Source organism: Centropristis striata, chromosome 6 (assembly GCF_030273125.1).
Source record: "Centropristis striata isolate RG_2023a ecotype Rhode Island chromosome 6, C.striata_1.0, whole genome shotgun sequence".
Lineage (NCBI taxonomy): Eukaryota > Metazoa > Chordata > Actinopteri > Perciformes > Serranidae > Centropristis > Centropristis striata.
In genome coordinates this window covers 5,725,575-5,740,521 of record NC_081522.1, presented here as the reverse complement: position 1 = coordinate 5,740,521, position 14,947 = coordinate 5,725,575, and the positions used below count along the sequence as shown (strand labels likewise).

The 14,947-nt window shown below is 38.3% G+C and overlaps 1 protein-coding gene across 1 annotated transcript; it reads left to right on the top strand.

Annotated features, from left to right (window-relative positions):
• Positions 1–3,530: 3,530 nt before the first annotated feature.
• On the top strand, positions 3,531–10,502 carry ppp1r3ab (protein phosphatase 1, regulatory subunit 3Ab). Its single transcript, XM_059334823.1, has 4 exons — positions 3,531–4,426; positions 5,342–5,409; positions 5,500–5,597; positions 6,586–10,502. Exons 1-4 carry the CDS (start codon positions 3,531–3,533, stop codon positions 9,514–9,516), a joined length of 3,993 nt encoding a protein of 1,330 aa, XP_059190806.1. The 3' UTR covers positions 9,517–10,502.
• The last annotated feature ends 4,445 nt before the right edge of the window (positions 10,503–14,947 follow it).

Below are 14,947 nucleotides of genomic sequence, written 5' to 3'. Positions count from 1 at the left end.
TACTTTGATTGTCAACCTCTTTATTGCAAAATATGTTTTACAGACTGCAGGAACATGATGAAGGAAGGTAATGAGGACCAAAGGCCAGGCTGCCATAGCATCAGGAGTAATTATACTTTGGTGAGACAAGAGGCACATCAAGGTAAAGAACAAAGAATTCATTACTTTATATTTCTGCACACACACAATGTTAAGTGTATCTCTCTTTCCATTGCATAAGAAAAAACATGGCATAGCTATGAATCTATACAAAATAATGTAATATTAAAGATTAACAGCATGTAAATGTTATATCACATTGATATAAAAGCATGTCTTAATCAGGACAGAGCAGTTAATGATTGAATTATAGACACTGTTACAAAGGTAACTTTCTGCCACCTACTGGATTAGTATTTACCTGCCCTCCAGCTTTTACTGGAAGTAGAAGAGTAATGTAAAAGGGGAGAAAAATATCCCATTTCCATTTAGTTTCCACTTTATTCTACTTAAACTGCTTTACCTCTATGGAGTCTATGGGCTATTTTGTCCATTTTTGAATCCTTTTCATGTCTTTTCGTGTCTTTTGGTCATTTGTGTCATTTTGTGTCTTTTTTTAGTCATTTTGTGTCTTTCTTTAGTCTTTTTGTGTTTTTTTTGTCTTTTTTTTGTCATTTTGTGTCTTTTTTTGGTCATTTTGTGTCTATTATAGTCCTTTAGTCCAACATAAAATGTGATTTTTAATCTTTTTTTAAACTTTCAAAACACTATCATGCTCAATAAAGAATTTTAAATGTTGCAAATGTCAACAGGTTTCAAATATAACATAAGAGGGTTACATCCAGTTCTTATATATTTTATTCTTAATTAAATATATCTGACCTTGTCTCCAGTTTTACTTGGTATATCATCATCAAACTGAAACTGGCCTCGTGGAGTTTACAGCCAGAACTTTAGAGGTAAATTGACAGTAGGGCTCCACGCTGCTTTGTTTTCTAGTCTGGATGTGATGAAGAAGTCGTGATTTGGCGATTTTGGAGACTCCAGAGGGTTAAGGCTTTCTGAGATGAAGTTAAAAGTTTATTTTGTAAGGTGAAGGTTTTATGAGCTCTTTGACAACTGGGGACATACAGCAGGCAGGAAATCGGAGCTCTTGCACTGGTCGTGTCATGAACCGGCTGTCATATGACGCTTTCATGCCTTTAAGTGCAGGGTCACTCAGTCTGGAGTTTACACGTTGAGTGGCATGACCTCTCCCAGCTGCTGCCCTGCAGTATGAGTCAAGCAGTATCTCTGGAGGATAGTAGTGTCTCAAGCAGCTGGGGGGTTGTACCCAGGGCTGGTAGCGTGGCTGGGTCCAGTCCATCTGATATCTCCTTGGTTCCTGCAGAGGGCATTGTGGCTCCACACAACATAAAGTTCTGCTCTCATAGAGGCTTCCCAGGAAGCAGCTGGTCTCCATCCAAGCCAGACATCCTGCCACTTTATCACACCTCTCTTTCTCCCTTTTCCTCCTTCCCTTGGCCTTTCTGTACTGCCCGAAGTTCCCCTGCTGGAAGTCTCTCAGGTGAGCTTGGTGGACCCCCCAGTAGTGTCCCCGCCCGTCCTCGCAGCGGCTCACCTTCACAAAGCAGTCGTTCACGGACAAGTTGTGCCGGACGCTGTTCCTCCAGCCTGGACCCCGGCTCCTGAGGTAGGGAAACCGCTCCTCCATCGCTCTGTAGATGGACGCCAGGTTGAGTTTCTGTGACGGGGAGGACAGGAGGACTTTTGCAATCAAGGCAATGTAGGAGAGTGGAGGCTTTGAGAAGAGCGGGGTGTCCTCAGAGGAGGGATTGTCTGAGGAGCTCATCATATTGTCTGGTGGATGAGCTGCATCTGCTGTTGTTGCAGCCGTTCCCTGTGCAATCATTTCTCTGCTGCTCTCTGCTGCATTTAGAAAGTCACATCCTGCTTCTTCTTCTTTCATGTATGAAGAATCTGTGAGATGTTGTTTTCCTTTCTCTGTGTTCATTGTTTATTTTTAAGTAGTAGCCCTGGCAGGAAATTTGAAGTGTCCTGTTCATATCAGATCAGCCTCTTGACAGTTTGCTTCTTTCCTGTTGGACGTAATCTCCCAGACAGCTTTTACATGCTTTTATACTGTTCATACCAAATACGGGGGGAGGTTCGCACTCTTACACTCTTACACTCTTACACTCTTACTCTCTTACTCTCTTACTCTCTTACTCACTGTTAAAATATGTTTTTTATTTGCTCGGTAAGATTAAGGACGAACCGCTTTGGCTGGACATGCCACTTTGTCACAGTTGCAAGATAAACACAGGAAATAGTACAAACACGATAGAATGAATACTGATTTGGGGATAAGCACATAAAAGAATGAGCTCATGTGGAAGTTATTGCACCATCAGAGAGTCAGCGCCTGGTCAGTGGAAATTATTTTGGAGGCCTAAACTGGGCTGGCCAACATGCAGAAAATAAATATTTACATTTTTTTTTACCTAATAGCTCAATATTGATATTCTGTCAATAATAGGGTTGACTATAGGTGCTATTGGTAAAATATTGAGATACAATTTTTGATTAATAGCCTAAGATATGTGGATATTATGAGGTGAGTAAAGAAAGAAGTATACAGATCCCTTACTTCAGTAAAAGCATTACTACCACACTGTGAAATTACTCCACTACAAATAACAGTCCTGCATTCAGAACTCACCCAAGTAAAAGTAGCAACGTATCAGCATCAAAATGTACTAATAGTACCAAAAGTAAAAGTACTTGTTATACAGAACAGCCCCACTCAGATTGTTTTATATATTCAAAATATTGTATTAGATTATTTGTATTGATGCACTTTTTTGGTAAAGATGGGGCTCATTTTGACTACTTTATATACTTTTATGAGGTTTAATAAAAATAATTAAAACATGTGTAATCACTTTAAATTTATCATGTTTTTCATGTTAAATCTCAACCTGAAACGTAACTAAAGCTGTCAGCACAGTACTTGAGTAAATATACTTAGTTACATTCCACCACTGGTATAGACAAATAATGGCACAGCTAAAACAGTCTATTATGTCTTAAAATCACCTCCCTGTACTGTGATGCAGCCATTAAAACCCAGAAAAGGTAACATTGTCATATTAGGATACCGAAAATCTAAAATAATATCTAATCTCATGAGGATATTGATATAATAGAGATTAATTTCCCACCCTTAGAATAAACAGTATGCAAAGTTCCATTTTAGGCCTCATGTGACCATTTTTCAGCCAAAAGCAACAAAAAACCAATCGCTGCGTGCGTGGTTAATCTCATGCTTGTTTTCCAAATAGCATTACAACTCTCCAGGGAGAAATCAATGAAGTTACATAAGAATAAAGTTCACAAAACTTTTAGGTGTTGGAGAAGTTTTGCTGCAAGGAAATAAAATAATTTTCAGTCCATATACAACCGCTCTGATATATTCTCCTCCTGAGCTTTGACTACTGTACATAGTTTAAGTCCCTTCTGGCCTATTTATAGTGTTGGCCCTTGCAACAATGTCATCTGTAACTCGACTCCAACTGTTAAGTCAGAGCATGTTGAATGTCAGTTGCCAGAGGCAGAAGCGCTGCAGCTCACTTCCCGCTGACTCTCCTACAGAGAGCCCCATGGAGTTCGTGGGACAACTGAGACCTTCCGGGGCCTGGAGCCTCTTAGGAGTGCCGGGCCTCAGCTCCTCAGACCCGGACGACGATGACTGCGAGGTGGTGATCGGCATCAGGCCCAAATCTTCTCCTCTCCCACGGAGAAGGAGCTCTGACAGCGATGACGACTCGGAGCCCGAGCCGCCCCTGTCTGGCTCCAGGAGAGTGTCCTTTGCAGACGCCAAGGGCCTCAGTTTAGTGCAAGTGAAGAAGTTTGACACTTGGGATATACCCAAGCTGCCGGGATGTGAATTTTCTGAGGGCGAAGGTAAAGATGAAGAGGAATACTTCCTGTCTCCTCTCACTTTCTCCCTTCCAGTGCCTACTGAGGAGCTGTTGGTCAGAGTCCGGGAGCAGAAAGTGGAGTTGGAGGCCGTGGAGTTACTTCCAGGGACCACAGTGCTGAGAGGAGTGATCCGTGTCCTCAACGTCTCCTTCAATAAAGCGGTATACATCCGAACCACTTTGGACGCCTGGTCCAGCCACTTTGACCTCCTGGCAGAGTACATGCCCGGTTCCAGTGACAGTCTCATGGACCTTTTCTCGTTTAAGCTCACCCTAGTGCCCCCGTTCGGGGAGCAGGGGGCCAGAGTTGACTTTTGTCTGCGTTACGAGACACCGGTGGGGACATTCTGGGCCAACAATAACAACAGAAACTACGTTCTCTCCTGTCACCAGAGAATAAAAGAGAGGAGAGAGAAACCACAGAAGGAAAATGTGTTTAAAAAAAGCTGCCTTAAGACTGTCTGGTGAGAAAATAAAGTGTTTCACTCTTAGGGCTTTTTGAATATCAGCACTGATGATGTTTTAGACAGAATTCAGTATATTTAATTACATCAATCATACATGGTCACTCGTGATTAAGACTGGCCAATTTCTCACAAACAATTAAAAAATATTGGCTTCTGTTAAACCCACAAAAATTGTAATTGTTGTGATAATTATTGTATTGAGAGTTGGGGGAAATGGGTCAAATTACATTGAATTCTGCTTGTAAGTGCAAAGGGAAAAACAAGCAAGTCAGGTTTATTTAGGTGTCGACTATATGAGATCTGTATTTTTTAGGTTTTAAGCGGATCTGTGGACAGGTGTTCTTTATTCAGTATTTTTTCTAGGTTTGTGCAAGATTAAGATGCACTTATTTGGCAGCACGTTTCCCCCAAGAAAATCTTTATTTTTTAAATTAAAAACATGCAGTTAAACGTAATTCGGGACCAGTATTATTAACACATCTATGTACAAAGATGTGGAAAAGCAAGATAAATAAATAAACAAAACCCCAAAAAAGCTTAAAGACAAAACAACATTAGGTCTGGAAAAAGTAATTTAGGTCATTCTGATGCTTCCACAATGATTTTACCTTCATTCAGCTTTGTTAGGTGCTGCATTTTAAGTGTTATAATTGTAGGGAAAACTCTGATATTATTGCTGAATGAATAAGTGTTATGGTGCAGACGTTATGCAAACGATCCATGCTATTAATGAATGGGAAAATAGCTAAATATTTTAAAAATCCAATATGGATTATCACATATGGCACTGATAAACACCATCAGCAAAATTATTTCAACTATTTTTTAATCTAAAGGGTCTCAACATTGTTGTCTGTGGACTGGTGATAATCATATTTAAGTCTCACTGGTCACAATTTTATTGATTCACAGTCAGAACTTCTCCGCTGTTGAAGACTTTTCTGCAACGGAAGCTACATCTCAAGAAAACATTTCAACAGGTGAATACTTATTTTGCTGATTGTGAAGATATTTGTGGAATTTCAATAACAGCAAGCCTCAATATAGATTTAAATGTGTCTTTTCTCCAGATGTGGTAAAACATGAAGAGGAAGCAGACATAATGAAAGCCAAGCAAATCTCCGGTGGCCAGTCAGAAGCATCAGAGGAAGAACGACAGAAATTACTGGTGAGTAAAAATAAACAAACACAAAAACAAGATTGTATGTGCTTTTTTTTTTTCTTTTTTTTTTTTATTAAAGTATTTATTTAATTTTTAATTTTTCAACATATAATACAGACACTTACAAACAACCGAGACGGACACCAAAAACAGACAGGAAGAAAAAATAAATAAATAAAAAATAAAATAAAAAATAAAAAAGTAAATAAATAAAAAATAAATAAATAAATAATAATAATAAATAATAATAATAATAATAAAAAAATAATAAAAAAAAGATTGTATGTGCTTGTGTTTGCTTTTCTTTCCTTTTGTATTCTATTGTTTTAGCACAAAAGTCCAGTTTATTAATCCATTTTATGGTTTGTCTTCAGACTTTCTAGCCAAATATCCAAACTTTAAAGGTACATTTTAAATAATGTGTGCTCAAGTGTATTTGCAGATTAAGTTGGCAGAATACTTTCTATGCATAAATTAAAGTAACTAAGGCTATCTAATTCTTCTGAAATCCTAAATCACCCATCAGACACAGCAAATTATTTCTGATTGTTAAAACAAGCTCTTATTTCCAAACTTGATTTGACAGTTTGTTGCATTATTGGCTATAAAAAGGGAGCTTAAAGGCAGTGTGCATGCCTGTGAGGTACAGGATGAACAGAAAAGTTAACACGACCCCTGGTGCACTTTCTGAGAGACTATCACATGACCGGGACTTGAGTAGCACCAGAGAGACATAATGTACTGTGCAGCTAAAGTACACTCTGTGCATGCAGCTTGTGCTTCCTCCGTGTCTCATATTTGATCTTGCACACTATTTTATTACTGTTTCAATCATTTCTATTTCATTTAAAAAAGATGCAGTTTATGATATTGTGTAATCTGAGCATGTAACTGTGAGTGCAACTTTAAATGTCACCCCACTCCCTTTTCTTTAGACAGCATAACTTCTGTGTGAGCAAACTGAAATTAATCTCCCCCTGTTGTTGATGGATAGATCAAGAGCAAAGCGAACTGCAGCCGGAGAAGTCGTAGGAAGGCTGCACGGGTGGCTCGGGTGAGGGACTACTTTTCTCAGAGAAACGGAGGAGTGGACGACTCTGAAAGAGATGAATCACCTCCAGATGCAAAACAGGAAGCTCAAGAAGAAGCCTCAGTGAGAAAGCACTGTGATGTGCGATCATCTCCTGAGGGGAAATCTCTGGAAACATGCAGTGAACCTGTGTTTGATGTTCAACCGGCACGCAACTTCACATCCGAGAAATCTGAAAGCAACGACGTGGCTGACTCGATCACATTAACAGGAAGTGAGAGTGTCACAGGTATTCTAGACAACCCCTCGAATGATGATCCTGCACAATGCCAAAATATCAACAAGTCTGTCTCAGAAGCTGAGCAATGCAACAGAGCAGATGAACCAGCTGACAGCGTTATTTCTGCAGTGAGCAGTGAAAGCCTTGTTAGCCAGAGCAGCAGCTTCACTTTTGGAACTGTGGTGGCTCCGCTGTATCACCAGGTGTCTGGCAGAGTGGGGACTGAAAGTCAGAGCGCAGGAGGTTTGGGAAATCCAGAGCGAGCTCAAAGTTACCCTCATACTGAAAGAAGAGAGACTACTTGCGCTGATCCAACAGAGGCTCAAGATGAAGATGACAGCGTTCAGGAAAATTTGAATAAAACTCAAAAATCAAACCAAGAATGCTTAGATGCCACAGTGAATAATCCTCCCGTGGAAAAAGACGAAGAAGAAACAAGTTTGACACCAAATGACATCCTGGATCATACAGAAATTCTGCAGGATCAAGATGATATTATATCTGCAGAACAGAGATGCACAAACACATCAGAGGTTCCAAAATCAATTTCAGGAGACACAACAGGCATTCAACAGGCTGTAAACATTTTGAATACAGATTTGTTGAACCCACAATTACCCACTGAGGGAGAAGAACAGGAAGGCAATCTAACCCATGACATCCCACTGAAAGAGGATGCATGTATACAACTTAATCTAGATGAAACACCTGCAGAAAGTAAAGCACAAGAGCTAACAACAAGTCTAGAGACCTTATTTAAGCCACTTCAGCTTTCTCAGAGTGCATCAGGGTGCATTAGTGAGGAGACAAACCCCATCAGTATTAGTGGAGCAAATGATAAAGATGTTGGCAAAACAGTAACTCTGTCAACCACCAATGCCATTTCAGAGGAGGGTGAACTATTCGAAGCTACTAACTACATCAATAATTCAGCCATGAAAGAAACTGAGAATAGCTACATTTCTTGTTTTGAAATTGAGGAGGAAAAGGATGTCACAACGCCTCAGATATCTCCTGAAACTAATACTGTGGAAGAAGGAAATAAAGGGGTAAACAACTCCCATAAACACTCAGCTGAAATTAAGGAAATCAGTGATGTACCTGAGTCAACGACACAAGAAACAATAAGCAATCACATGCATGAGGACGAGTTTGTGGAGCTCAGAAATGAAGACACACAAAAAATAGAGCATCATGAAATGGAAGCTGCTGACGCAAAACAGGAGGATTTTTATTCTGCAGGCATCGCTGAGCTAAACTGGGAAATGATGGTTGAGGAAGAGGAGAAAAACATATTGACAGATGAAGAAAAATGTGAGGCATTAATGGTGGAGAAAGACCACGGGAAGTTTGAGGACGCAGAGAGCGAAACAGCAGCAGAAAATAGGGAAACAACAGAGACAGAAGGAGAGAAACAAGAGGTGGAAATGCTGGAGGACATCACAGCTGCAAGAGAGAAAGAAAACAAGGCTGAAGATGCAGATGTTTTAGAGTGCAAGCTGAGGACTGGAGAGGAGGAATTTGGGGCTGGAAAAGACAGGGAAGACCTTGAGGAAGAATTAACAAATGTTCAAGCCACAAAGACAGATGGAGAGGAAGAAGAGAAAAGAGAGGAACAAGAGGACAGTGAGGAAGAGAAACTCTTTTCAGAGATACAAGAGGGCAGTATTTGGGAGACAAATGTCCAACATGAAGAGGAGATAGAGTGGGAGGAAGAAATGGAAATCGACTGGTTAGATGACAATGAAGCAGATGTGTGGGAGTTGGAGAATCAGGTAGAAGCGAGGGAGGGAAACGGAGAAGAGGAGAATCCAGATTACAAGGAAACAGTAGAGTCAGAGAGCACGCCAATAGAAGACAGGGAAAATGAACCGAGGTTAGATATTACACAAAACGAGGATGATTCATGTGCTCCGGTGAACAATGTGCAGGAGAAGAGAGTAACTGACATAGAAAATGTTCACACCCCAGCTGAAATGTATCTTCACAACGAGGATGTCACACATGACCTCTCAGCAGCTGTAGATGAGAGCGAATCCGTCACAGAAGACGGAGGTTTGTGCCTTTTTACCGATGAACCTGAGAGCAACCAAGCAAGCCACGACAGCGCCTCGGCAGAGTCGGACTCAGACGACGAGGTGGAGCTGTACATGCACTGTCTGAGGGCCGTTCACGTGGGTGAGCAGGCCCAGAAAGACAGGAGCAAAGATGCAGGTTTCAGTGTGGGCAAAAGGCCCTCTGTGAGCAGAAGCAAGCTGCTGTCCACACCCATGCCGTCCATCAGCGAGTCTCTGGATGAGGAACACCTCAGCCGCCTTCAGGATAAACACGAGGACGACGACACAGCAGACTTCCAACCCACAGCTGCAGCTCTGCCAGGAAAGGAAAGCACCAACACAAGTGTTTCATGGTGGAGAGAGACTTTTTCCTGCAGCAATATCTTAAAAACACTGTTATACGGCACCTTGTTAGTGGTGTTTTTAGTTGTCGCCTACTGTTGTGATTTTCTCGCCTATTTTGGGCTTTACTTGATAACAGTAGTTTGGCTCTACTGTCAAGGACAGAGGCAGCCAGAACAACAAAAACAACAAAAGAATAGGTTGAATAAGCTGTAAAAAGCTGTTTGGTGCTGATGTGACACCCACAAAACTAATAACTCTCCCTTCTTTCTACATACACTACTGGTCAAAAGTTTTAGAACACACCAACTTTTCCAGAATTTAATTGAAAATTATGCAGTTCAATGTCTCAGTGTACTCTGAAATGAATGCACATTTGCAACATTTAAAATTCTTTATTGAGCATGATAGTGTTTTGAAAATAAAAAAAGATTCAAAATCACATTTTACGTTGAACTAAAGGACTAAAAAAAGACACAAAATGACCAAAAAAAAGACACAAAATGACAAAAAAAAGACACCAAAAGACACAAAATGACTTACAAAGACATGAAAAGAATTCAAAAATGGACAAAATAGCCCAAGACTCCATAGAGTTAAGTTGTTAACCCATTTCTTGTTCCCTGAAAAAAAGGCCTACTTGTATAATTCTGAAATGTACATTATCTTTCAGTTTTGGTTCAGCTTACCTTTTTTTATTTACCTCTGGCAGTTCACCACTTACCTTTGTACCCTTTCAAGCTGTTCATTTGACTTGAACGGCTTGAATTTCAATAAAAAATGGAAAAATTGGGGTGTTCTAAAACTTTTGACCGGTAGTGTATTTTCATACCAACATTTCTTTTTTGACCTAAATGGAATAAGTATAGGACAAGGAGAACAAGAAGAAGAAAAAGGAAAAACAGTGCATAAAAAGGGCATTTAAAGTATATATGACACATATCAGGATAAACTCTGTATATTCCCTATGGGAGTTAACTCTATGAACCAATTTTCTTTATGTTTTACTGTAAATAAAACTTAAAGGCTGCGGACCATTGCTCACACTGATCAGTTCTGCAGAGTGTTAATGGGTTGACTGTTGATTGTTGAGGTGTAAATGAAACTCATCAGTGTGTTGGATGCTACCTAGAAATCATTTTGTTTGTGTAGGGAACATTTAGATTTAATTTAAGTCTGGAATTAATAAATTTTACTGTCCAAAAGTAATGCACTGTGTTCAATGGCTTTTTATTCATATTATTCTAGCAATAGCAGCACGCTTTTCACCTGGGCCAATGCAGTCTATGAACAATCTGAAATTATGTTACTTTAACTTTTAAACAAATTGAGGATGGGTGTCGTATAGAGCCCGGCCAATATGGGTTTTTTAAAGACGATGCCGATACTGATTTTAGAGGGTAAATATTCACTCATTGTGCACCAATTTTTCACCACTCTGCAAAGGTACCAAGATAGCTACTTCTGCATTGTCAGCAAATTATATGAATGATAACTGAGAAAATAAAGAATTAATAGGGAGTAAATAAATAGCTGAATAAACATAATTACAGTTCTATTGCAGTCAATCGCTGACTATTTAAAAGAAAAGAAAAGAAAATGAATGGCTAACGCAATTTCTAAATCACTCCAAACTACATTTTCTACATTATGTATTATGTAAAAAATCTCATATTGGCTCATGTCGGCCTTTGATAGGCCAAAATCTGTCAACTGATACATCTGTTGGGCTCTAGTATCTAATGAATATTGTGATAAGACCTCAGAAAGTTTTACATCTAATTCTACTACCCATTGTCTTTTGGAACCAAAAATTTCATGGCAATCGGTCCCGTTAATGTTGAAATATTATAGTCTGTGTGGCTCAAAACTGGGTTACTGCATCATTAAAAAACTGTCTATAATATGGGATTTTTCTGTCATAAACTGGACTGCACGCTGATACACTTGGAATAAAGTTTACTTCCTCTGAAAGTATGCAGGTTAGTAACAGATAATCTGTGCTTTTCAAAAGAAAATATGAATTCCATCAGGCGTATGTTATGTCAGAGATCTGCGGTCGAACCCTGAAACTCAAGAACAAAGAAACCGGATTCTGACCTGATGGTTTGGATTTGTGTTTCTGGTGTGTTGAAATGTTTTTATCTTGAGCTGCATTCTGATCAACTCCGGTATCATGTTATCACCACTTATCAGTATTAAAATATGTTTGGCATCAAGCTGACCATCGGAAGTATTAAGCTGTGTTTTCACACTGTTTAGATGTTATGTCCGGGCTTTCGAAGGTTTAGCTTGAAAATCAATATTTACACACGAACAAACAGCTATAGAGGTCAATAGTTCTTAAGGATTATTCCGTCCTTTTCTTTCTCTGGAAAAGAGTGACACATTTCAATTGAGTACAGGACAAACCAAATCCATGTGCATTTTTTTGGTGTGCTGTCTTAAGCGCACAACAATAAATCTAGTTGAATAGTTTCCAAGCCTGCTCAAGGTTGGGAAATTACTTCTCAGAATGGAGGAACATAACGTTAAATCATGTGACTAGTGATTGCATGTAGTCAGTGGCGGTTCTACACCAAGGTTATTATAGTTAACGAAAACTAACGAAATAACGAAAACTAGAATTAAAAAAACATTTTCGTTAACTGAAATAAAAATAAAAACTAGAGTTTTAAAAAAAACGATAACTAACTGAAACTGTTTTTTGTGGTTACAAAACTAACTAAAACTAACTGAAATTATAGTGAAAATGTCCTTAGTTTTCGTTTTTTTGTCAACTTTTTCCATTCATAATTCAGTGTTTCTATTTGAACATGCAACACATGGTGAATATGTTTACAGAGACTGGGATGTCTACACTCCAACCAAAATTCAAATCACCTGGAACTGTAAGAGTTAATAACCTTATTGGGGCTAATATGGATAAACCAAAGGAAATAAAGGCAAAAAATGTTATGACCTCTTTGAATCTGGCACCCAACATATAGCCCTTTTAAAAAAACTAAAACTAACACTAAAACTAATAAAAACTAAACTAAAACTAAGCATTTTCAAAAAATAAGAACTGAACTAAAACTAAAAAGCTCACTCTAAAAACTAATTAAAACTAACTGAATTTGAAAACAAAAATTCACAACGAAATTAAAACTAAAACTAATGAAAAATCCAAAACTATTATAACCTTGTTCTACACAGGGGCCTCCAGGGGCCACTGCCCCTGTGAAGAAGCCCTTGGCCCCTGCTGTGGCCCCTGTGTCAAATTAATAATAAAATGATCGATTTATAACGATGAACAGCAGAACAATTCTCACCTATTTTTTGTTCAAACAATATCTCATTGTACACAAAAGGAACCCAAAATGTGTACATTGTAGAATAGTTTAATTGTGCAATAAAAGCGTGTGTATACAAAGAAAAGATCATTCTCATTGTACTGCACTTTCAAAATTTTAAAAAAGTAAATATGCACAAAAATGAGAAATGTCATTGTCATACAAAAATAGTTGTTATTGTTGGTAAGTCTCATTGTTTCAATCAGTGTATTTGTATCTTCCAAATATACTTAAATGAGATTTTTAAATAAGCTAAAATAAGGGTTTGAATGCTTAAATATCACCTTTGCCATTTTTTAATGCGCCCCTCTGATTAAGCACTGGCCCCTGCTTGGCCCCCACAGTAAAACCGGTCTAGAACCGCCACTGCATGTAGTTCCTGCTCCCTGTTTGAACTTTGGCTTTTAGCTTTTTGAGCTGAACACAGCTGCAGTAATGTGCTCACCAAGGGACTTCACTGCAGTCCACTGGGAGGTTATCACTGTCTTTTACCATATGAGTGAGGACTTTTTAGCCACCAATAGAAGCACAATAACATTTTCGGCAATTCAGACATACAGAAGGGTATATCTTTCTGTGTAAAAAAGAATAATGACCTATGCATACATTTCAAATGGATAAGGTTCCAGTTATATCCTCCACGGAAAATGATCGACTGTAGGTTTCTTTTTTTTTTTTCAGAACTTTTCAGATTCTGATTTTTCAGAACCCAAAACACACAGAACTGCTCAGACATGACAAAAAAGAGGAGTAAAAAAACAAAACAGTATAGGTACAGCATATAGAAAATTGTTATGGACAAAATAACAAATGACAGTGGGCACATTTTCAGACCAGTCCCTTCCCTATTAATCTCCTGCAGCAAGACACAACAGTATCAAGATGACGTAGGTTTCCTTTTTAATAAACTGATTATCTGTGAGTTCTGCAGTTTAACCCAAGTTTTTCTGTCTTTCAGAGGTTCGAAATTAGATTACAAATCAGATATATAGTGCCAAACTTCTTCTGTCAGTATGTTTGCATACAATGTTTATTTTTTTAGCATGAAATCATAATGTCTTTTGAACAGAATTGAAGTTCCAGCAAACTCCATTAGAGCAATAATCATTTTGTTAGCTGTGCAGGTGGAGCTTATGTTGGCCATGTATCACCAGGGCTTGTTGGCTGACCCGTCCACCTGTCAGACTGCATATTCTGATAACAACAACAGTGTTTAATAGCTGCAGACTGCACCCAGCCAACTGTCCTGTCTTCATTTCCGCACACACACACACACACACACACACACACACACACACACACACACACACACACACACGCACACACACACACACATTCTTGTACTTCTATCTTTGTGAGGACCCTCATTGGAATAGTTAAATTGGATTTTTCATTCATTTCTATTTAAATTTTGTTGTGAATTTTTGTTTTCAAATTCAGTTAGTATTAGAATTTAATATTCTTTTTTTTAATGCTTTAGTTTTAGTTTAGTTTTTATTAGTTTTAGTTTTTTGTAATGGGGTATTTGTTGGGTGGGAGATTAATAGAGGTCACAGTAAATTTTGCCTTTATTTCCTTTGTCTTATCCATCTTCATTATGTATGAAAAAAGTTGACAAAGACGAAAACGAAGGACATTTTCACTATAATTTTAGTTAGTTCTAGTTAGTTTCTAACCACAAAATACAGTTTTAGGTTAATATCATTTTTTAAACATGAACCTAACTGTAACCTTTAACCCTTAAAACAAAGTCTGAAATTTCAAAAAAAGGAAGTGAGGACCGGCCGAAATGTCCTCACTTTGCAAAAATGTCCTGACTCTGTTGGTTAAAAACGTGTTCCGGTCCCCACTATGTAGGAAGTACAAGAACACACACACACACACACACACACACACACACACACACACACACTCTTGTACTTCTATCTTTGTGAGGACCCTCATTGGAACAGTGAATTCCCATGCAAGGTTATAATAGTTTTGGATTTTTCACTAGTTTTAGTTTTAATTTTCTTGTGAATTTTTGTTTTCAAATTGAGTTAGTTTTAATGAGTTTTTAGAGTGAGTTTGCTAGTTTTAGTTTAGTTTTTATTAGTTTTATTTTTTTGTAATGGGGTATTTGTTGGGTGGGAGATTAAAAGAGGTCACAGTAAATTTTGCCTTTATTTCCTTTGCCTTATCCATCTTCATTATGTATGAAAAAAGTTGACAAAGACGAAAATGAAGGGCAATTTCACTATAATTTTAGTTAGTTTTGTAACCACGCAATACAGTTTCAGTTAATTATCATTATCATGTAACCTTTAACCCTT

Bases quoted from the DNA above. Each gene is read 5' to 3' on its own strand.
- ppp1r3ab (XM_059334823.1), top strand. From the start codon at position 3,531: ATGTCATCTGTAACTCGACTCCAACTGTTAAGTCAGAGCATGTTGAAT. The intron at 4,427-5,341 runs GTGAGAAAATAA...ATTGATTCACAG, and splicing joins AGCTGCCTTAAGACTGTCTG to TCAGAACTTCTCCGCTGTTG. The intron at 5,598-6,585 runs GTGAGTAAAAAT...GTTGATGGATAG, and splicing joins AAGAACGACAGAAATTACTG to ATCAAGAGCAAAGCGAACTG.